Source organism: Protopterus annectens, chromosome 4.part0 (assembly GCF_019279795.1).
Source record: "Protopterus annectens isolate FY-2018-M chromosome 4.part0, PAN1.0, whole genome shotgun sequence".
In the NCBI taxonomy this organism is placed as follows: domain Eukaryota; kingdom Metazoa; phylum Chordata; order Ceratodontiformes; family Protopteridae; genus Protopterus; species Protopterus annectens.
The window spans coordinates 1408814620-1408839078 of record NC_056733.1 but is presented as its reverse complement, the minus strand read 5'-3'; the positions used below and the strand labels follow the sequence as shown (position 1 = coordinate 1408839078).

At 46.7% G+C, this 24459-nt stretch overlaps 1 protein-coding gene across 2 annotated transcripts in view; it reads left to right on the top strand.

Annotated features, from left to right (window-relative positions):
* Window positions 1-23858, top strand: part of UBE2B (ubiquitin conjugating enzyme E2 B) — a 649422-nt gene extending 625564 nt beyond the window's left edge. For both annotated transcript variants that reach the window (XM_044069240.1, XM_044069241.1), the window contains one exon: window positions 23447-23858. In XM_044069240.1, the coding sequence (XP_043925175.1) occupies window positions 23447-23575 (129 nt within the window). In that variant the 3' untranslated portion in view covers window positions 23576-23858. The remainder of the gene's footprint in view (window positions 1-23446) is intronic.
* The last annotated feature ends 601 nt before the right edge of the window (window positions 23859-24459 follow it).

The window sequence follows — 24459 nt, the reverse complement described above, 5'->3', positions numbered from 1 at the left end:
GAACCAAAGTTTTCAGAAAGACAGAGCAATTACTAGTGGCATATGCTGCAGGATCACAAGGAAAGGCCACCTCAAAGCAGACGGTTTCAAAGTGGAAAGTGCATTTGTTTCTGCTACTTAAACCATGGCACTCCAGTGCCTAAGGGCATTAGGCCACATTCAACCAGAGCTGCAGCCACTTCAGCAGCCTTTCTCAGGGGAGTACAACCAAGGACATTTTAGAGGCTGCTACTTGGAGTTCAGTGCACACCTTTACAAAGCACTATCATCTGCCACTCTTCTCTAAATCCAGGGCAGGCTTTGCCACTGCAGTTCTGCAGGGCCTCATAGCCACTCCTAATGCTGTTTAGCTCCAGCCTCCCAAACTTAGCCTTGGGGCTCTACCCAAATGTAATGACCAACAGTGAAACACGAAGAACATAGTACAGTTGTGTACACTTACCATAAATGTAGATGTTCGAGTGTATTCACTGATGTTCATCGTGTTTCACTGTTGCAGTCATGACTGTAGGGTTCTCCCCTGCCGGCAGGCAGTCCCTGGTAGGCCAGAATCCCAAAGTCTGGGTCCGGCGTCGGCTGTTCAGCCATGCTCCCTGACGTCAGAGCGCCAGGAGTACAAAGCTGACAGCCGACGCCATCTTCTCCAGTCTTTCTTGCCGTGCGGTGTTAGCAGTTAGCAAGTGCTGGTCGGCTGACTCTTGACTATTTTTCCTGATAAACTGGTTGAACAGCCGACACCGGACCCAGACTTTGGGATTCTGGCCGACCGGGGACTGCCTGCCGGCAGGGGAGAACCCTACAGTCATGACTGCAACCTTGAAGACACTCTAACATCTACATTTATGGTAGGTGTACACAACTGTACTTTGCAGTCTAGGTTACCCACCCGCCATCCCCCTTTTTCTTCTGATGGAACCCATCTTTCCTTCTCTGATTTATACAACCTATGTGGTGCAGTTTATATTGGTGCATGTAGTTATATATATATATATATATATATATATATATATATATATATATATATATATATATATATATAAATTTTGGCTACCCTTTTAGGGGGCACCTGACATCTGGGGCAAGAAAAACTAAAGAAAATGGCATCGGCCACATCTTTTATACCCCTGACGACCTGACGTCAGGAAAGGGGCGACAGCAGCCGATGCAGAACCCAGGACTTGGGAATTCAGGCCGACTGAGGGCAACCTGCCAGCAGGATTACCCAAATGTAATGACTGCAACAGTGAATACACTCGAACATCTACATTTATGGTAAGTGTACACAACTGTAGTTTTCTGGATTTACATCAGCATAAGCCTCTGGCTATTCCCCCAGTTTTGGAAGTTGTTGATGTTTTTCTGGAAAATTCCTAGACTCCAATTGTCTTTTTCATATGCTGAAGTTCCGCAGCACACCTTGGAGGCTATTAAGTCTAGGATAGTAAGTGTGCCTCTTTTGGCGGAGTGTAAGGACGTGCAGGATTTGCTGAAATCTGCCAGTCTTGTCAATAAGCATTCTTTACATTGTGGTTTTGACATTCTTGAAGCCTTATAGGTTCATAGGTTCATACTACGCTATCTGCCCTGGGGCAATTATAAGCTTAGCCCGATTCTGTATGGCTTACACCACCCCTTGATTTGAGTATACTGTGCCCTTTTTAAGGTTTAGTTTACTGTGCCTCTGTCTAATAGTGACACAGGAGTAATCCCTGGTACAAACCTACGACCCCCCATCCACCTATCGAGATTCTTCTTGAAGAGATTCAGTGAGGTGCTCTGCCTCACATGAACTGGAATTCTATTCCAGAGCGAAGGGAGCCTCTGGGTTATGAACCTGCCCCTCCAACAAGTTCTATTTATTTCTGTGCTGGGGTTCAAGTCCCTCGAGCGTGTGGCTCTAAGAGATTTAGATTTACTGAGGTGGAGCATGTCCATTAATTCTGGATTTCACATAGCTTTGTATGTCAGGCATAGATCGCCTCGAAGTAGGCGGTATGCAACTGAGTAGAGCTGGAGTTTTTTTTTAACCGAGCAGCATATGGCATCTGTTTGAGACCCTTGATCCTCTTGGTGATATACTTTTGGGGTCTTTCTAATTGCTGCAGGTGTCTGGTAAGGTACATCCCAAAAGGGGCATTGTATTCTATGATGGGCCTGATGAGGGATGAATAAAGGGGCACGATTACCTCACTTGATCTAGATGTGAAACCCTTCGTGATGAGGTGGGCTATGTAGAAGGTCTTTCTAACCACTTTGGCAATGTGGTTTTCAAAGGAGAGATTGCTATCAACTTGGGTCCCCAGGTCCCTAATAACTTTCTCTGTACTTAATGGGTTTCCGCCTATGTGGTAATTTGTGGGCACATTGTTTTTGCCAAAGGGTATGACTATACATTTTTTGGCATTTAGCTTTAAACCATGGCGCTGGCACCAGTTATCTGTCTCTGTGAGACCTTTTTGAAGGATTTTTGTGTCCGCTGGAGAGTTGATTATGGCGCCCAGTTTACAGTCGTCTGCGAACTTGGTGAGCCATAGTCCTCCCACGTTTGCCTGTACCTCGGAAAAGTATATACCGAACAAGAGTGGTCCCAGGACAGAACCCTGTGGGACGCCACTTGTGACCGGTTTCGAGTCGGACATGGCTCCAGCAACTCTCACTCTGTGGATTCTGTCTTTGAGCCAGTTTGTGACCCATCTTGTGACATAGTGGTTTATATTTAAGCTAGATAGCTTATCTATGATGCCCGAGTGGGGTATTGTGTCAAATGCCTTTGCAAGGTCCAGATAGGCTGTGTGGACTACCTTCCCTTCATCTATGGCTTTGGTGACCTGTTTCGAAGAAGTCAACCAGGTTCAAAAGGCAGGATCTGCCCTTGACAAAGCCGAACTGGGTAGGATCTAGTGTCTGTAGGTCCCCAATGTCTTTGTTTATGAGGTCCATAATGATCCTCTCCATAGCCTTGCAGACTAAGCTAGTCAGGCTTATGGGCCGATAGTTTCCAGGGTCCGTAGAGGCTCCACCTTTGTGGAGTGGGACCACTGTTGCTGTACGCCATTCTGTGGGCACATATCCTGTAGTGAGGCTGAGATTGCACAGCTGTTTTATTTGAGGGATTAGTTCCTCTTGGAGTTCATGTAGGACGCAACCTGGGACGCCATCTGGTCCCATGGAAGCAGTGTTTTTTTGCTTTGGGGAGGGCAGCCTTCACCTGAGCATCAGAGATGTTTGGGAGGCAGCCGTCTGCCGGGATAGATACTTGCTCTTTTGGGGGGGAGGGGGGCAGAAGTTTGCACTGAACCTGTCTGCCAGGATATTGGCGATGTCTGTGGGTTCAGTGTATTTTTTGTCATTTAGAATCAACTCAGAACAAGTCTGGGAGTTGCATCCCAGGTTTCTAACATAACTGAAAAAAGCCTTATGATTGCCTTTGGTGTCCTGTGCAATTTTTCTCTCTAAGCTGGCCTTGGAGGATTTTATGAGGGATCGTAATTTTTTGCTAGTACTGATCAGAGATGCCTTCCTTGTTAGGGATTTTGCTCTATCATGTAGTAGCTTCCTCCTTCTGTTGTACAGTTTATTTATGGCAGGTGTCCACCAGACTGGACGCCTGCCTTTGGATGATTGGGTCTTGGTTTTGTTTGGGATAGCATGATCCATGCATTCCTGGAGATGTCCGTAGAATGCGTTTTTATATAGGATTCTGCAGTTTAGGCCGTAGTTTCCACTGGCCCTGGGGCCTTGAAGGATTCCACTTAGGTTTTGAGAAGTGAGAAGTTCGCTTTTGAGAAGTTTTTCACTGTGGTTTTCTGGGCTGGGGGTGGGGTCGGGATGTGGACATCCAGTGAAATTAATTTATGGTCTGATCTTACCAATGAGGGATATACTTCTGGTGTGGAGCATAGAGTCCCCATGTTGTTAATGACCAGGTCTAGTATGTTGTCCCCTCTTGTGGGAGTGGTGACTAGTTGTTCCATAGCATTTGAGTTTATAATTTCCAGGAACCTTTGGGCTAAGGTGCTGGGGCTTGAGTAGTGCTCCCAGTCAATGTTTGGGTAGTTGAAGTCGCCCAATATAATGGTGTTCGGAGAGATCTTCATGTTCTCCAATGTTTTCATGAAAGCCGAGTGGGATTCCTGACTTTGAGAGGGTGGTCTGTAGGATGCTATAAACTGAAAAGCAGTCTTGCCCACTGTTAGTTGCACATGGATGGTCTCCGATGCCGTGCAATGCCACTAACCTGGAGGTGTGGATATCCTTGATAAATATGGAAACTCCCCCTCCTTTTGTGGTTCGGTCCGGGTTTTGGGGCCGAAAAGCATGATAAGAGGTATAGCCTGGTAGTGCTGGGGTGCTCTCTGGAGCCTTGAACCAGGTTTCTGTCACTGCACAGATATCGATGTTCTCCATACTGAGGAGAGCTTCGAGTGCGTGCATCTTGAGGTTAAGACTTCTGGCGTTTAGCAGCATTACCCTTAGTTTCTTGTTCCTTGTGCTGTCTGTGGGGGTGGATTTGACTTTTGAGCCTTGCCTAAAAAAGGCACTATGGGGGTGGCAAGAGCCTTTGCCAATATCCGAAAGCCCAGTGGTGACAGGTGCAAGCCGTCCCTAGCGAAACAACGTGACTTGTCGAGCATGTCCTCCCAGGCTGACAGACACTGGATCCCCTTTGAATGACACCAACATTTTAGCCAATTGTTAAAATCGATCATTTTGTCTTTGTACTGTGGCATCATTCTAGGTGAGGGTAAGATGCTGCTCAAGGTCAGGGTCGTACCAGCCTGGGCTACATGATCAGAGAGCTCCTCTATGTCTCTTTTCATGTAGTCCAGGGAGGTACGTCTTTGGTCATTCACACCAGCATGTACAATGACTGAGTCATATTTGTATTTGCTTTGGAGTGACCTGAGTGCTTGTGTTATGTGGCGGATCCTAGCACCCGACAGGCAGCTCACTGTGACCTTCTCTTTATTCAGCCTGTTGAGCGGGATGTCATTGTGTCTGACAATAGAGTCACCTATTACAAGAGTATCAGGTGTGTTATTCAGCCTTAAGGGCTGTGGCTGCTTGGCACACTATCTTTGTGGGTTATGTGTTGTGCGTGTTTTGTTTTGAGGTAGCGTTTGCTTGGATGTCTGCCTTGGAGGTCTCTGTTGCTTAGGTAGATTTTTACTTAGAGCCTCCGAGTATGTTTTTGTGTATTTATGTGTTTGGTTCGCTGATGTGGTGGGACTATGTGATACTGGAATTGTGTTGTGTGAGGTTACCTTCTCCTCCTGTCTGGTTACACCAGTTTTGAGATGAGAGAGCTCAGCCTCCAGTTTGGCTAAATAGTTGCATCTCTCGCATATATTTGAACCTGTTTGGAGGAGGAGAGGGTTGTCCGTGTACATGAGACAGTTGTAACATTGCCTCAAAATTCCCAGATTCACCAGCTGGACTGGAGAGGAAACCATTGGCTGACCTTTGGACATGCTAGAGTAATATAGGGAAACTGAATTTAAGACAGACCAATAGAGGACAGGGTAATCGTAGAGAGTATAAGAGTAAGTAGTGCTTATGGTTTAATAGTGCTAACTTGTAGGATTACTTAATTGGACCAATGAAGGGCCTTAGAATGAGAATATGGTGTTTAAATTGAGAGATAGAGCAGTTCTAAGGGAAAAAGTGAAGAGCAGACTTTGTGGAGCCAGGAATAGTTTAAACCCATTAGGCGGTGCTGCCCGCTGTTGCGCTATGCTCAAAAACGTGCAAAACCGTGTAAAAGAGGGTTTTAAGAGAGGAAGATGGAGTTTTGGAATTGACCCAAAATGGCCAATAAAACTACAGTTTCAGGTCAGTAACCACTCCCACAGGGGCAGGCAGGCTGTTCAATGTTTTTCACTGCCACTGATCAACAGAGAGACTTCCCTTTAGCCCAAGCAAAAAATGGCCTCACAGAAACTTACAAAACAGTTCAAGAACAGCAAGCCTGTAACTGAACTTTTTTAAATCTCAGAAAAGTGGGAAAAAAGCAAGATTTTTTTGTTTTTTTTGTTTTTTTCAGAGATAGCAGAGGTTCACAAATATCAACAAGTTATAACAGTGCAGTAAATGACCCCACACAAGAGTGCTAGGCCAAAGACAGATAAAATGCAAGTTTTGAGAAAAAAACTATTTTAAAAATAAGTGCAAACAGGAAATTCAGTAAACAGCTCTAGGTTGTGCTCTAAATACAGTTACTAATGCAGGGCTACAGCTACTGGATCGGTTATTAGAAGGCTTGGCTCAGGGAACAGCCTTTTCCAGAACCTGTCAGGGCTATGCTTTTTAATGTACCTTTGCATAAGAACAGTCTTTGGCTGCAAAGCAGCGGAAGTGCTCAAGAAGATGGACGATAAGGCCAAGTCCATGCAAACTGTTAAGGATTTTCTGCAAGTTCAACCTCCTCGCTTTAGAAGGAATTACTCTTCTAAGAGCCGTTTTAGGACTAAAGGTTACAAATCTTCCAGGGGGCTACCCCTCAAAGGTCTAAGCATTGGCAGGCTCCCACTTCCAAAGTGGGAAGTTCCAAGCCTGCATCTCAATCAAAACACTCTCAATGACTTTATCCAACTTCTGCCTGTTCTTGTCTGCCTGGAGAGTCCTTTGGGGCGAAGGTTGGCCCATTTTGCAGATGTCTGGGCCACTATCACAGATGACAAATGAGCGCTCAGAACGGTATCCCTAGGGCACAAGCTTTCTTTCCACTCCTTTCTGTTCCCAAAGGATTACCGGATGCCCCTCCAAACCAAAGGGCAGAAGTAGAAAAACAAATTTTGTCTCTGTTTCATCTGGGAGCACTAGAATCCGTTCCTGCTCAGCATGTAGACCAGGGTTTTTATTCCAGGCTTTTCCTAGTTCCAAAAAAAGAAGGCACCTGGCATCCTATCCTAGATGTATTCAAAGTTCAAAATGTTCACTCTGCATCAGTTGCTACCAATGCTAGAAAAGGATTCCTGGCTTGGTAACCTTGGATCTCAAAGAGGCTTATCTGCACATCCTTATCAGGGAAAGTTGCAGGCAGTACCTTCGTTTCAGGGTGGGCAAGCAACATTATCAATTCTCTGCGCTGCCCCTTGGCTTATCTACTGCTCCCAGAGATTTCACAAAGTGCCTGGCTCCAGTCGTTGCTTTTTGCAGGCAGAAGAAAATTCAGATTTATCCATACCCAGACGACTGTCTGATTTTAAGCAGATTCTCAGGAACAGCTGTTAAAGGATCAAGAATTTGTAAAGACTGTTCTCTGTTCCCGGATTACACTCTCAACGAGGAAAAATCAAAAATGGTACCATCCAAGGAGATGACATTCCTGGGAGCGAGTCTGAACACAGCCACCCAGGTGATATATAGCTCACCCAGGAGAAGCAGACAGATCTTTCAGTTTACTTCAAGGACTTGGCTGGCCTGTCCCAGCTCCCTGCAAGGAAATACCTGCAAGCTCTGGGATACATGGCCTCTTGCATCCTCATGATTCCATATGCAAGACTGCATATGAGGAAATTGCAATGGTACCTCAAGAACATTTGGTGTCAACACACACAGGAGCTGGATGTGATGATCCCTCTGCTTCCATATCTGCAGTTTCTATAGTGGGCAACAGCCTGTCTACAAAACAAAGGCTTGCCTTTTCGCCCACCTCCTGCCACTCGAGTTCTTACCACAGACACATCGGACTATGCCTGGGGAGCACACCTGGATGGCAGATGCATACAGGGACATTGGAATGCCCAGCAGATGCACCTGCATATAAATCTAAGAGTTGATTGCAGTCCAGCAGGCCTTACTAGCTTTCAAGCATCTTCTTTCTCCAGGGACCTGCTCATCAGAACAGATACCACAGTCATGTGGTACATCAACAAGCAAGGAGGGACTCATTCTTACCCCTTGTGCAGGCAGTGCATGAATCTTTGGTCCATAGCAGCATCCCTGGACCTGCATCTCCTAGCTCAGTTTCTTCCAGGAAGGCTCAGTGTTTTGGCAGACCAGTTGAGCAGACGAACCCTGGATCCTCACGAGTGGCAGCTGAACAGAGCAGTCTTTTACAGCATCATTCAACGTTTGGGCACACTTCAGGTGGATCTTTTCTTCTCCCCAGACAACCCTCTTCTACCTCTTTTTTGCACCAGACAGCATCACGGCAGAGCCTGGAGGGTGGATGCTCTGTCCTTCCCTTGGACCTTGCTATCAGTTTATGCCTTCCCTCCTCTTCCCAGAGTATTATTGAAGATCAGGGACGAACAACCAAGGATTATTCTCATAGCCCCGGACTGGCCCAGACAGCATTGGTATCCACTGCTCTGCAGTCTCTCCCAATTTCCTCCTTGGCATCTTCCTCGGAAGCCAGATCTTTTGGTTCAGGAAGGGGGAAGCATTCTACATCCTCATTTTCAGTCCCTCCATATGACTCCTTCCTTTTCTTCTCTTTCCCAGCAGGTGGTTGACGTGCTGAGGGAGGCCAGAAGGCCTAGCACTAGGAAGTCCTATGCTGGCAAATGAGAAAGGCTCTCTCATTGGATGCATGCTAGAGGGGAATCTTCTTCTCAGCCTTTACCCTTCCTCTGATCCTGGAATACCTGGCTGATTTGCTTCAGGGTGGTCTTTCCTTTTCCTCTATCAAGCTCCATGCTTCAGCCATTTCTGCTCATTGTTCTTTTGAACAACCCATTTTCTCTTATCCCCTGATGAAGGCATTTCTCAGAGGTGCGTGCAACTTAAAACCTCCCAGAAGGACACCTACTCCAGCCTGGGATCTTAATTTTGTTCTAGAAAAACTCACTCTTCCTCCATTTGAGCCAGCTGCCACTGCATATTTAAAGTTTCTCTCCTGGAAGACTGCCTTCCTCTTGGCTAGAACTTCAGCAAGGAAGGTTTTGGAGCTGCAAGCTTTAGCTGTGGAGCCTTTTCTTATTTTCCATGCAGATAGGGTCTCTCTGAGAACCAACCCCTAGTTTATACCTAAGGTGGTTTCTAGCCTGACTCTTAATCAGTCCATACACCTTCCTACCTTCTTTCCTAATCCTCGAAATAGAGGTGAAAGGATCCTACATGCTCTTGATCCTACATTCTCTTGATGTGCACAGACAGCTCAGGTTTTACCTGGACAGGACTAAAGACCTACAGAAATTAGCACAGGTATTGGTCAGTTTTGCCCCTGGTGCCCAGGGCAAGGCTATTTCTAAGCAAACAATTTCCAAGCGGGTTGTGCAGTGTATCACCTTTTGGTATTCCTTTCATGGCAAGGTTCCTCCTCAAGGGGTTAGGACCCACTCAACTAGAGCAGCTTCCACTTCTGCAGCCTTTTTAAGGAGTGTCCCTACTAAAGATATTTTGGAGGCTGCCACATGGTCTTCTGTTCACACTTTCACAAAACATTATAATTTGCCTCTGTTTTCCACAGCCAGGGCAGGGTTTGCCACTGTTGTGTTGCAGGGCATTATCTCCACCCCTTGATTTTGTTGGTTCCTCCTCCCTTTTCTCTGGGCTTTGGTAATCCACCCATTAGTTAGGACTGCAACAGTGAAACACGAACATAGTACAGTTGTGTATACTTACCATAAATGTAGATGTTAGAGTGTATTCACTGTTGCAATCCTGGTTTCCCTTCCTCATTTTTGTCCTCTCCTATTCTCTTTTCCTGATGTACGGGCTAAATTTGATATTTGCCAAAATTCCTTTTGGTTTAAGCCTTATTCTGTTATGGCAAGAAAGACTGAGGAAGTGACTTTGGTTGCCTCCTTTTGTATCGGACACCCTGACGTCTTTTACAACCGACGGCAGCCGATGTCATTTTTACTTACCTTTGGTATTCTGGCCAGTCGAGGACTACCGGGAGCTGGATAGCCCATTAGATGTAATGGGATCCTATCTCGCCTACATTCATAACTAATGGGTTCGTAGCCGATCCATTGGCTCCGACTCGGCCACTATACAATAGAACGACGTCTCTAATTGGCTGGGCTACCCCTTATCCCAGAATGCACCACGCCTGCTTCCCCAGATCTCGTTTGCCGCTTTTCAAGTTAGACGTGGTCTCGACTTGGCTGGAGCTAAGTAGTGTTTTTTTTGTTACTTTTTGGTCTTTTGATCTAGGGGTTTCTTCATAAATTTAACAAACAGCTGTTTTAACAGCTTTGTGTGTGTGTAAACTATTTTTTGTGAGATTGGTATTTTTTTTCTCTGTTACCGGGCAAGGCCCGTTTGAGTTAGAGGGCCCTTGCCCTTATTTGTGTGGTTGCTAAATTGTCTTACTGTACGTTTTTCTGCTTTAATACGTTAATTAGAGGGCTTCTGCCCGTTTTTGGTGTGCTGTATCTCGGGTCAGTCCCGCTTTGAGTCGAAGGGCTCATGTCCTACTTAAGGTCTCGTTGTGGTAAAACAGTGGTGTGACAGGATGTCTAAACAGAAGTCTGGGTTTAAAAAGTGCACCAAGTGTAATTATAAAATGTCCATTACCGATAGCCATGCTGTATGTGTATATTGTTTAGGACCGAAACATTTGCAGGAAACATGTAGTGTGTGTCATGCTTTTTCCTCTAGGGTCCTTCAAGAACGTAAAAATAAATTGATCCTTAAGGGCCTTATTAAGCCCTCCTTTGAGGAAACTTTGGCTTCTCCTTCCCCTCCAGCTTCAAAAAAGAAAAGGTCGTCTGCTCCGACCAGTCCGTCGGAGCCGACATCCAAGAAGCACAGGTCGACCTCTTCTTCCTCGGCTCCAATGGCTTCAGAGCCTCGGGTGGAAGGGTCTGCCTCGATACCTCTTTCCTCGGCTCCATTGGTGTCGGAGCCTCAGGTTGGGGGATCGAGAGGCGAATCACCTGCTTCGGCTCCTTTGCTCTCGGAGCCGTTGGAGGTGTGCAGCTCAGACTCTCCTCCCTCGGCCCCGAAGTCTCCTTCGGCGCCGATACTTGTCCATACGGTTCCGGATCCGGTGCCGATAGTGTTGGAGCCATTTCGGAGCTGGTCCCCTGGTCTTTCAGAGCCGAGAGAGAAGTCGTCTCGGCCCCCATCTATTTCCTCTAAATCTTCCAGGTTGTCTGACTCGGATTTGGACAGAGTTATCCAGAGGCTTTTCCAGTCCCCGGTTTTTGCAAAAATGGTCTCTGCTCCAGCCCACTCTGCTCCGGAGCCGGTCCCCACTTCGACACATCTGATTCCTCCTCCAACCTCCTCTGAGCCGTTGGAGTCGGTGATGGTAGAGCAGAGTCGTCCAGTCGGAGCCGAGACTCCCTCGGAGTCTCTCGGTTCCGACCATCATTCCTACCCTGTCCTCCGCATCAGGGTTCGGTACCGGGACTTCCTCGGTCGGGGCCGAGGGGAACACTTTGGAACTGGTAGCTTCGGTGCCTAGTCTTCCCCTCGGAGCGTCGGCCGCAGGGATTCCCGGTACCGCCGTGATCTCTCAGCCGGTACCCTCCGTAGAGTCTGGAGGTCCTGCTTTTGAGGCCATGAGGAGTGCGCTGGCCATGTCCTTGCCGGCTCAGCAAGTCTCTACCTCACCGTCCCTAGACTTGGGAACTGGTGCTTCTGGTGTGCTTCATTCCCACGACAGCGGAGCCCCAGGGCCTGAGGATACCCCCTTGGGGGGTTCCCTTCTCCCGGGAGGTCCTTCTGAATCCGCTTCGGATGAACCTCCAAGGAAGAAATTGTGCAAGAGGAAGCACGTTGACTCCCAGGACGAGTCTATCACTTCAGATACTGACCTCGATGATGCGTAGGGGTCCCCAAAATCGTCTTCGGATGACTTTTCATTCTCAGATATCCTTGAGATCCTGAGACAGAGAGGCGATTGGCAATCCAAACCCCCTTCCGCGGAGGAGTCAGTATTCCTCAAGGCTTTTGGGGCCCAGCCCTCCGCCTCCTGGGTGTCTCCACCCTTCGATGAATTGCTAGATTTAGTTTCTCGAAGGGTATGGGAACACCCTGATTCTGTGGAACCGGTGCCCGCCAGGCCTAACAAGTTCCTTTCAGCCCCTCCTCAGAAAGAATTTTTGACCAAAGGAGTTGCAGTAGATGCAATGGTGGTGGAATCTGCCACTCAGCAGGACGTGGCAGAGGCTTCAACGTCTATTCACCCTCCTAATAAGGATTCCAGGAGCATGGATAGGTACGGGAAACGTACCCTTTCTTCAGCGGCCTTTACCCTGCGGTCGCTGAATTATCTTTGTCATTTCACCAGGCTCCAAAGGGACCTCCTCAAAGAGTTAGGAGAGTCTCTTACAGGTAACCTTCCTGAGGCGTTAGCCCAGACTGTTGGCGCCCAGATGACTACCCTATCTTCGATAGTCAACTCGTCCATGAGGCTCATCTCATATGCGGCCGATGGGGCGAGTAGAGCAGCGGGAACAGGCGTGGCTCTTAGAAGACGTTACGCTTGTGTCCCTTTGCGGAGGCTTTTAAGTCTTCCTTCACAGACGCCCCTTTTGATGGGTCCTCCCTGTTTGGACCCAAGGTGAAGAACACACTGACTCGGTGCGAGCAGGAGGGCAAGACCTTGACTGCAGTGGGGGCCCGTTTTTCCGCTCCTTCTAGACCTTACCCCAAGGCCAAGAGAGGAGGGAAAATGTGGTTCAGGAAATCTCAAAGGTTTTTCCCTACTCCACCGAGTGATCCCCCCTCTAGAGGCAGAGGGGGGGGGGATTCAGGAAGACGTCACCCCAGAGGCGGCAGAGGCCCCCGTAACTCTGGAGACCGCAATTCCTTTCGTGGTCCATCCTACGCTCCCCGTCCCTGAGACGTGGCCCGACTGCGCATCTCCGGAGCCAGTCGGGGGTCGTTTTGCGGAACACCCAAAGGCTTGGCAATCTATCACCAAGGATCAGTGGGTGCTCCGAACCATAACCGGAGGCTATTACATCCCTTTCATAAAACCCCCTCTTCCTATCAGGAAAATCCCGGATGTGCCACCCAGTCAGCGGGATCAAGCAGCGGTCGAGGTCTCAAAGCTGCTAAGAAAAGGAGTCATCCAGTCTGTCCCCGCAGACCAGATCGGATCAGGAATTTACTCAAGATTATTTTTGGTGCCAAAAAAGACAGGGGACTTGAGGCCCATTTTGGACCTCAAATCATTGAATCGCTTTGTAAAGAAATCCAAGTTCCGAATGGTCACCCTTCAGTCCATTCTCCCGTTATTGGAGAAGGATGTCTGGATGTGCTCCATAGATCTCAAGGACGCTTACTATCACATCCTGATAAGTCAAGAGTCCAGGAGTTACTTACGCTTCCGCCTGGGAACCAGTCATTTCAAATTCCGAGCTCTGCCCTTTGGTCTCACCACAGCCCCCAGGGTGTTCACCAAGTGCCTGGCAGTAGTGACAGCTCACTTGAGAAGTCAAGGATTCCAAGTGTTTCCCCTATCTAGATGACTGGCTCCTTACTGCCACCACCAAGCATCTATTAGTTCGGGCGCTTATGACCGCAGTCAGTTTGGGTCATTCACTAGGAATCACGTTCAATTGGAAAAAGTCTGTGCTGCAGCCGTCTCAGCGTATTACCTTTATAGGCGCAGAGTTAGACACAAGAAAAATGCGGGCATTCTTGCCGATGGAAAGGATTCAGGTCCTGCAGTCTCAGGTTCAAACCTGGTTACCCAGATCATAAGTTCAGGCCAGATTGATTCTGCAGTTATTGGGCACGATGGCCTCGACCATTCTTCTAGTCCCCTTAGCCAGGCTACACATGCGGGTGCTGCAATGGCTACTGTCGGTTCAATGGTCTTTTCAGGATCTCCCCTTGGACCATTTGGTCCAGATTATGGAAATTTGCCATCTGGACCTACGTTGGTGGCTGCTTCGGTCCAACCTGGACCAGGGGCGACCCTTTGCCCTTCAGCCTCCTGTCGCCACAGTGACCACGGGCCCCTCCCAGATAGGGTGGGGGGGGGGGCATTATCTGGACAGGTCTGTCCAAGGTATGTGGCAGGCTCACGAAGCACACTTACATATCAATATCCTGGAAATGAGAGCGGTGCTACTGGTGTTGCAAGCACTTCATCATGTTCTTCCCTGGGATACCATTGCGATCCTATCCGACAACATGTCGGTAGTTTTGGTACATAAACAAGCAAGGCGGAACCAGGTCCTACCCTCTTTGCCGAGAGGCCATGAGAGTGTGGCATTGGACGATTTCTACCCAGCGTTTCCTAGTGGCAACGCACATTCTGGGGAAATCGAATGTGATTGCAGACAGACTGAGCAGGACCCTTCTGCTGCCCCACGAGTGGTCTCTCAACGACAGGGTGGCTACAAACATTTTCGCCAAGTGGGGCCTCCCTTGTTGCGACTTGTTCGCCAGCCCTCACAATGCAAAATGCAGGGAGTTCTTTACTCTGACTCCCTCTCAGTGGCAGATTCCCAGGGACGCTCTAGCTCACAGTTGGCCCTCCGGTCTACTTTACGCCTTCCCTCTGTTTCCCCTTCTCCCGAAGGTGATACAGAAGGCGGTTTATCTGGGAAGCGACATGATTCTGATCGCTCCACACTGGCCTCGTCAGGTTTGGTTCCCCTTCCTTCTGAGGTATGCGGTGGAGGGCCTATGGCTTCTGGACCTGGTGCCCGATCTGTTAACTCATCAGTTGGGTCAGTCTCATCCATCCCTCCGGTCCTTGAGGTTGGCCGCCTGGTTACTCCACTTCCAACCTTAGTCAGAGATAACTCTCTTTCTCCAGATGTTATCCACATTTTGTCCTCTTCTCACAAACCTTCCACTACTAAACTGTATTCCAGCAAGTGGAAGAGGTTTGCTGTTTGGGCCCAACAACGAGGTATAGATCCCCTTACCGCCTCAGTACCTCAGGTTTTAGAATTCCTAGCTTCTTTGTTTTATTTGGGCTCTTCAGTTTCCACAATCAAAGTCCAACTGGTGGCTATCTCTACTTTTCATGTCTCCTTTGAGCCTTCCTTAATGGCAAACAGGCTTTGCAAATCTTTCCTTAAGGGGGCGTGGCTCCTTCGGCCCCCACTAGCCCATCTTGTGTCTCCTTGGGACCTGAATATGGTTCTAGCTTCTTTAACTGCCCGCCCTTTTGAAACCAGCAGCTACTTGTGATATGAAATTTCTATCTTGGAAAACCGCCTTTTTGGTGGCAATAACCTCTACCAAGCGGGTCTCAGAGCTTCAGGCTCTTTGTTTTAGTCCTCCTTATTTGACCTTTCACAAAGACAGAGTATCTCTCAAGTTAAATCCCTCTTTCTTACCCAAGGTAGCATCCCCCTTATGCATTCAACAATCCTTGGAGCTTCCTGTGTTTATTCCCAAATTCTCCAATAACGCAGAATACATTTTCCATCAGTTGGATGTTCATAGACAACTGCGTTTTTACTTAAGTAGGACCAATCAGACACGAAAGTCAGATCAGCTGTTTGTGTCCTTTGCAGAAAATAGGTTGGGTCAACCGGTGGCTAAAACCACCATAGCCAAATGGATTAAAGATTGCATCTCCTTCATTTATTCACAGTCGGGCAAAGAGCTACCATTCCCAATCAAGGCTCATTCTACCAGGGCAATGGCTACTTCTGTAGCATTCCACTCCAAGTTATCGATAGATGATATCTGTGCGGCCGCTACCTGGACTTCTCCACACACTTTCATTTCTCATTACAAGATAGATGTGGCTTCTCGAGGTAGAGCTTCTTTTGGTTCCACAGTTCTCAGGAGTGTTTTCCAATGAGCCACCCGAGAGTTAGGTGCTAGGGATGCTGTCCCATTAGTTATGAATGTAGGCGAGATAGGATCCCATTACATCTTTTAGTTATGTACTTACCATAACTTCGGATGTATGGGATCCATCTCGCCTACATTCATACGTACCCGCCCTCCTTCCCCCTTCCCATTGGATTTAGAGGAAATGTTGCTTCTACTGAGTTCTTTTTCTTGAAGGACTTTAGTTTGTTACAGTTGCTGTTATGTTTTCTGTGTCTGGATGTAGGTATGAAAGCGAACAAACAAGATCTGGGGAAGCAGGCGTGGTGCATTCTGGGATAAGGGGTAGCCCAGCCAATTAGAGACTTTGTTCTATTGTATTATGGCCGAGTCGGAGCCGATGGATCTGCTCCGAACCCATTAGTTATGAATGTAGGCGAGATGGATCCCATACATCCGAAGTTATGGTAAGTACATAACTAAAAGTTAGGACTGCAATAGTGAATACAGTCGAACATCTACATTTATGATAAGTGTACACAACAGTACTTTTCACATGCTGAAGTACCAGCAACATATGGAACTTATTAAACAAAAAGTGGCTGCCTTTGCAGACTGTGCAGAAAATAAAGAATTGCAGGAGCTTATGCACTCTGCAAGCCAAGTCAGCAAGCATACTTTGCAGTGTGGCTTTGATGACCTAGAAGCATCTTCCTGGGCAGCAGTCACTGGTTCTGTACTGAGAAGACCTGCTTTGCTAAACGAGCAGACCTTGCCAGACCATGTCATATCATAGTTACTAGATGCTCCTTTGAACAAGGACAGTTTGTTTGGCACCAAAGAGGTTCTTAAAGATGGAAGAAAAAGCTAAGTCTATGCAGACTTAAAGAATTCTTACAAGTGCAACCCCATAGATTCAGTAGGCATTGCCCTTCCAAACACTAGTCCTTTCCAGCCCCCTCCAGGCCATTTCAAGCCAGACCCAGGGGAAACAGACCACCCAGACTGCTGTCTTAGGGTATGCACAGATCTAAGCAATGGAGTGCCCCCACCACAAAGTAAGGAGTGGTAAGCCACCTCCTTACGGAAAAAATTCACAATGACTTCTCTACTTCACTCCCTATCCCTGCCCAATTGCTTGTGCCCCTAGCAGAAAAACTTGCTCTTCATGCAAAAAACTGGATGTCCACCACACAAGATCGATGGGTCCTAAACATTGTACCCCAGGGGTAGAAATTTTACTTCCACTCACTGCCAACCCCCAGACCTTCCTCCAAACCAGTGGGCAGAGGCTCAAAGCCAAGTTCTTTCCCTGCTCTCCATCAGAGCTATTCAGCTGGTTCCAGTAGAACAGGTAGGTCAAGGATTCCATTCCAGACTCTTCCTGGTACCCAGAAAAGAGGGATCTTGGCGCCCAATCCTGGACCTTTCAATTCTCAACACCTTCCTGCTGGTACCAAAATTCAAAGTGCTTACCCTGCAACTTCTACCTATGCTAGCCAAGGATGCCTGGTTAGTCACCATAGACTTGAAAGAAGCCTATCTACACATCCCCCCATAAGGGAGTCATGCAGAAGGTATCTATGCTTCAGGGGGCGGATCTATGCACTTCCCTTTGGTTTATCTACTGCGCCCAGAGTATTCACTAAATGCTTGGCTCCAGCCATTGCATACTGCAGGCAGAGAAATGTCCAAATGTACCTCTACTTGGATGACTGCCTGATTCAAGCGGACAGTCAGGAACTGCTGTTGCAGCACCTGACATTTGTGAAAAACCTTCTCACGTCCTTGGGATACACCATCAACGAAAATAAATCAAAACTGGTACCCAGTCAAAAGATTGTATTCCTGGGAGCAAGCTTGGACACAACATCCCAGATGGCATTCCTCACTTCAGAAAAACAAGGCTATCTCACAGCCTACTTCAAACAAATGGCCACCAGGACCCAGCTATCCACAAGAAAAATACTGCAGGCCATAGGGTTCATGGCCTTATGTACACTGCTAATTCCATATGCAAGATTGCATATGAGGAAACTTCAGTGGTACGTAAAAAGTCTTTGGTGCCAACATTCTCAGGACCTGGAAACAATCATTCCTGTCATACCCTGTCTAAGGACCGAGTTCCTTTGGTGGGTAGAAGCATGCAAACACAACAAGGGACTGCCCTTTACTCAACCCCACGCCACCCAGACCCTAGCCACAGACGCATCAAGACTATGCCTGTTGAATCCCCAAATGATGTGGATATTCTACAAAAGGGCCTTACAGAAACAGATGCCTGGTGCCAGAGCCATGGGCTCAAGCTTAATGCCAAGAATTGTATAGTTATCCCCTTTGGAAAAAAACATGTACCCATGAATTACCACATAGGTGGCAGGACACTAAACATCGAAAGTGTGATGAGAGACTTAGGGACACAGGTGGACAGTGGTCTCACTTTCGATAACCACATCGCCACAGCAATCAGGAAATCCTTCTATGTGGCACACCTCATCATTAAGGGCTTTTCATCCAGAAAAAAGGAGGTCATTGTCCCACTGTACTCATCCCTCATTAGACCCATTATAGAGTATAATGTCCCGTTTGGTATGTACCTCACAAGACATCTGCAACAGCTGGAAAGGCCACAGAAATACCTCACTAAAAGAATCACAAGCCTAAAGCAGATGCCATATGCTGACTGTCTAAAAAAAACTCCAGCTATACTCTGTGGCATAGCGTCTACTCAGAGGTGATCTCTGCTTAACATACAAGGCCATGTCAAACCCTGAGCTGTTGGACATGCTCCACTTAAAGAAATCCCAATCCCTCAGAGCCACACGCTCCAGGGATCTAAACCTTGTCATCACAATGAACAAAACATTCTGGAGGGATAGGTTCCTGACCCAGAGACTCCCCATACTCTGGAATAGACTGCCCATACATGTCAAGCAGAGCGCCTCATTGGCCCTCTTCCAAAGGAACCTTGATGATTGGATGGGAGATGGGAAATTCACCCTGGGGATCATGTCAGTCGCCCTGCTAGACAGTGGTCTAGAGAAGTAAATATTGTGGGAAGAAATATCCAGGGAATTGTTATGGCTAGGCTTGCATAGGCCCTAGGGCCAATAGCCTAGTACCAACCTATGAACCTATGAGCCCAAAAAGAGATGCTAGCTGTGCAGAACGCCCTGACAGCTTTCAGATCCCTACTCTTTCCCGGACAATTTCTAATAAAAACAGACAACACCACAGTTATATGGTACATCAACAAGCAGGGTGGAACCTACTCTTACCCACTCTGCAGGTTAGCCATGGCACTGTGGAACACGGCCTTGGACATGCAAGTCCATCTGCAAGCTCAATTCCTGCCAGGCAAGCAAAGCTCACTGGCAGATTTAAGCAGAAATCTCCTAGACCCACGAGTGGCAATTAGAGCCCAACACCTTCAACCTTCTGATTCAGAAATGGGAACCCCAGAGGTGGATCTCTTTGCTTCCCCCTACCGCCGCCAGTTCAGCAAATTCTGCACCAGCAACCCTCACAGCAGGGCCTGTAAAGTGGATGTCGTATCCTTTCAGTGGGTAAATCTCTCAATCTATGCCTTTCCCCCTTTGCCCCTTCTCTCAAGAGTATTACTCAAGATAAAACAGGACAGACCAAGGACAATTCTGATTGCCCAGGACTGGCCACACCAGCACTGGTACCAACTCCTGTGCAGCCTGTCACCAGTGCCACCCTGACACCTACATCAGAACCCAACCCTGCTGTCTCAGCAGGAGGAACAGATTTTGCATCTGCAACTGCAAACCCTAAATCTTGCAGTCTGGCTTATTCCTTGAATTCTCCCCCAGCAACCCTAAGCAGACAGGTGCTGGATGTCATTCTTGAAGCCAGAGGACCCAGTACAAGAAAATCCTATGCTGATATGTGGAAAAGATACTGCTCCTGGATTCAACCTAAGGAGTGGACACAACTCTGCCCTCCCTGCCTCTAATCCTGGATTACTTAGCAGATCTACTCCACAAAGGCCTGCCCTTCTCCTCCATCAAGATACATGCTTCAGCCATTTCGGCGCATTACAACACTGAGCCTCCTCTCTTCTCACACCCTCTTATCAGACCATTCCTGAAAGGGACAAAAAACTTAAGGCCGCCAAGGAGAGGACTCACCCCTGCCTGGGTCCTTAAATTTGTACAGGAAAAGCTCACGCTTCCCCCCTTTGAACCTGCAGTGTCAGCAGAGTTAAAATTCCTCTCTTGGACAACAGCCTTGCATCTGGCCATCACTTCAGCTAGAAAAGTGTCTGAGCTACAAGCACTTATGGCTGTGGAACCTTTCATTATTTTTCATGCTGACAAGGTTTCCCTCAAGACTTGACCCTTCCTTTATGCCTAAAGTGGTGTCCATTGTGGCTCTAAACAAAATCATCCATTTGCCAACTATCCTCCCTAATCCTCAGAATAAAGGGGAAAGGATCCTGCATTCCTTGGACATGCACAGACAGCTTAGATTCTACCTTGATAGGACTAAGCCCTTCAAAAAATCTGACCAGTTACTAGTCAGCTTTGAAACCAGGGCATAGGGCAAGGCCATTTCAAAACAAATAATTTCCAAATGGATAGCACACTGCATTCATTTCTGCTACAAGCACCATGGGAAACCAACCTCTCTGGTCAGAACACATTCCACTAGGGCAACATCTAGCTCTACAGCATTTCTCAGGGGAGTCCCTACCAGGGACATCCTGGAAGCTGCTACCTGGAGTTCTGTACACACCTTCACCAAGCATTACCACCTGCCTATATTTTCCAAATCCAAGGCTGGTATTGCAACTGCAGTCCTGCAAGGAATACTAACCAGTCCTAACTCTTCTTGACTGCCCCCACTCTTCTTGGGAATCCACCCAAGTGTGATGACTGCAGCAGTGAAACATGAAGAACATAGTACAGTTGTGTACACTTACCATAAATGTAGATGTTCGGGTGTATTCACTGTTGCAGTCTTGGTTTCCCTCCCTCCAGCCCCCTGACTTTATCTCTCTCCTCTCCTCTCTATGGCTGTTACTCACCCCTTTCAGGGGTATTGGTATTGGGGGGGCTCCTGACATTTGGGGCAAGAAAAACTGTAATGGAGTCGGCTGCCTGTTTTTATACCCCTGATGACCTGACGTCCATCATGGAGTGACAGCATCCGATGCAGAAATACTAAGTCTCTGGTATTCTAGCTTACTGAGGGCTACCTGCAGGCAGACAGCCCAAGTGTGATGACTGCAACAGTGAATACACTTGAACATCTACATTTATGGTAAGTGTACACAACTGTACTTTCTCCAACTTCTTTAACTCTGGAACCCTTATTTGGAGTCTTTTCACAGGGTTATTGATGCCTAGTCCTTGGCAAGTCTTTGACTCCAGTTCAGTCATCATTTTTATGGTGTCTATATCCTTGGCAGTTGAAGTATTGGCCATACTCAGCATGTCGGAGCTGTCCAGGACATCAGGGCCTCTGTCCTGTATGCACTTGACATCTATTTCTGTGGGGACCAATAATGGTTTGGAGGACTGCAGTAGTGATGGACTCTGGGTCAGCCTTCATCAGGAGGATTAGTGTGTCCACTACAGGAAAGGTTGCAAATGCTCATCTAACTTTGGCTCCACTCCTTGCTACTTCAGTTAACCTTTGACATAGAGTGGGTGATGACCTCCATTACAAGAAAGACTGCAGATGCTCTTTTTTGATTACTCCTTCGGTCTGTTCCTCTGGTCTTTCATCATCCATCCTAAGGACAGAGCATACCTGAGGGTTTTACCCAGCCATGACGGGTGCCCCCCCCCCAGTCTCATCTTGAGACTTTAATTCCCCACTGTATCAATCCAGAAAACCAACATGCAAAAGGAGGCAGATTGACTCTCTGACTGAATTCCTCACACCTGATGCAGACTTGGATGAAAGAGAAGGTTTCCCACAGCCCTGTCCTGATGACACCAACTTTTAAATCCTTGAATTTATGTGGCATCCGGTACCTTGGCCCTCAGGCCTCTCCTTTCCCAGACGAGGAGTTGCAGTTAACTTTTGGGTATGCCCCCTCTAGCTAGTGGGTGTTATTCTCCACTGACCATATGATGTATGCTGGTAGTGGGGGTGGGTATGGCAGGGGCCCAGAGTTGCAGACAATAGCATGGAAGCCAGACTAAATTCTTCACTTCCAAAAGACTAGAAACACTGGAGCAAGGGCCTCTAGTAGACTCCTTTATTGTAGCAGCAGCCACCAAGCAAGACCAGTCAAACTGCACAGTGCTTTCTTTGGCTCTTTGATTTTCCATTCAGCTTCAAGGCATCTTTTAATGGCCCCATTATTCATTATTTGGACCATACATAAAGGAAAGCTACAGGAGAATGAACTGGAAGGCAAGATGCTGTCTGCTGTTGGAATCCAGTTTGCATCCCCCTCAAAGTTCCTGCAACAGGAATAGGAAGAGACCAAGCTGCAGGAATAGGAAGAGACCAAGCTGCTCTGGTTCAAGAAGTCCCAGCATATGCCCTTTGACCCTCTTCATGCAGGGCAGCTATGACAGCAGAGGTCCTTTTCAATGGATGCAGTCCTAGGGAGTGGGGGTGATCTGCAGAATTGTGGATTCAGGAGCCCTTTTTGGGAAGCAATCTCAGCATTCCTGAAAGTTTACTTATCTGCCCTCTTCTAGAGGCACTCGAAAGCTGATTTCTCTCTTCTCTCAGATGTATAGATGGCTAACATGCAAGACAATTGGGAGAGGTACATAATATCCAGATACTACACGATTCCTCTTCATTGACCACAAAGCAGAAATCCCTGCCTGTTTTGAGGTGTCCCACTCCATAAAAGAAAGCCAGCAAAAAGAGACCTTCTAGAAAGACATCAGAGAGGTTCCACCAGACCAGAGACATTTTAGATATTCAAATTTACCGGTGTAGATTGATATCATAAAACATTGCTTATATTAAAACCAGTTGTGATTTCCCAAAGTCTGTTAAAGCTTATTAAAACAGGACAGTAGCTACTTTGGCTGCTTTCCACAGAAAGGCCTCAAAAGTTTTGAATTGTAGCGAGTTCGTTGATGCTGAAGATTATTACTTTAGTCTGGTAAAGGATATGTTTTAATTAACTGGGTCATCTCATGCAAGCAGCTAGTCATTCCTTAATGTTTCTAAAGATGGATCACTTGCCAGTTTCTAGTATCTGTCGTAACATCCATTTTCTGAGAAGTGTCATCTTTGGTAGCAGCTCTCTTGTCCATTGTGCTAGCAAAGCTGAGACCATGCGGTTTATCTCCTGCTTGTGTAGTACGTAGCAGCAGGCAGCCAGATAACACTGATGGCCTCTTTAGCTACTCTTCTGTTTCAGAGTAACTTGCAGTATACATGCAAAGAACTGGAAAGATGGGAAGTAGGGGGAGTTTTTTAAATGTCTAGTATTTGGGTGGGTACGTAAAATTTTGTTTTGTTCAGCTGTTCAAATACTCCACTGAAACAGCAGTCAGAACACAAGAATATATGGAAGGTGTCTTAATATGAAAATGTAACCTTTTTGACTTGAACTTTGGTCTTGGAAAACACATCAGCTCATTCAGAAATGCGCATCTTTAAGAGGCATTGCTTACTTCCACATACAGATAGTCATTCTGCTTTTATGAAAGTATAATGGAGGCCTGGATAAAATGTGTAGTATCCCTTACTTTTTTGTAGGTGTGTAATCCTGTTAATGTTTTCCTCTGACAGTACAGCAAGTAGCCAAAAAGTCTTACTAATTTTGACATTTTCTTTCTTTCAGTCATTGCTCGATGAGCCAAACCCAAACAGTCCAGCAAACAGTCAAGCTGCACAGCTGTACCAAGAAAATAAAAGGGAATATGAAAAGAGAGTATCTGCTATTGTAGAACAGAGTTGGAATGACTCCTAATACATGTGTGTGCGTGTGTATATATATTTGCTAATCTGTATAATTTACCTCACACACAACTGAAAGTTACAGGAACTTTCAAGTGCCACAAGTTTTAAAAATGACTTGCATACCATGAGGTTCACAATAATCAGCCTTTTGTGTTTTGAATTTGTTTTTTATTGCATGATGTAAAATAAGTTATTCCTTGATAAATTTGTAATATATCAGGTTTGCATTTTTTTCAAAATGTGTATTACTGCTTTGAAGTTTTGATGAAGAATATAAAGATGTTTTGAGTCTTTTTCTTCATTTGTTTTTTATGGTCTTCATACTTCTATCCCGAGGCAGGTAGAGGGAATGTGGATAGTAAAGTTACTCAGGAGTCATTGCATTGCAGTGCTGGCTAGAGAAGTTATCCAGAGTAATAATTTGGAAAGAACAGTACATATACATTTCAAATGTGCAGATGAGAAGGGTTCGCAGTGATTAACATTTCTCAAGTGAACTATGGAATGCTTTTGTGTGTGCGTGCATTTCATTGCTTGCTTTTATGCTATTCCTGACTCTCTTGCCCTGTGGCACACCTGTCCACCACCCTGCAGCTTCTTTTAGGGAATTGCATCTTTTGTCAGAAGTCTGTTGTGATTTTTTTCTGGTGTTGACTAAACAGTTTTGACTGTTTCAGTAAATCATGAAATTTACAGCAGGTGAATTACATAGGTGTTCCTGTGCTGGTCATTGATCAGGTGGGCTTTCCCTTTTTATGTAGGTAGGTCTGGACCTTCAGTGGTATTAGTGATGCATGTCTGTATTAATTTTCCTAATTTGTTCTGTTGTCCTAGTTTTTTTTATCCCCATGTATTACAATCTCTCTGTCTTATGGTCAGTTGTCTACTGGCTTG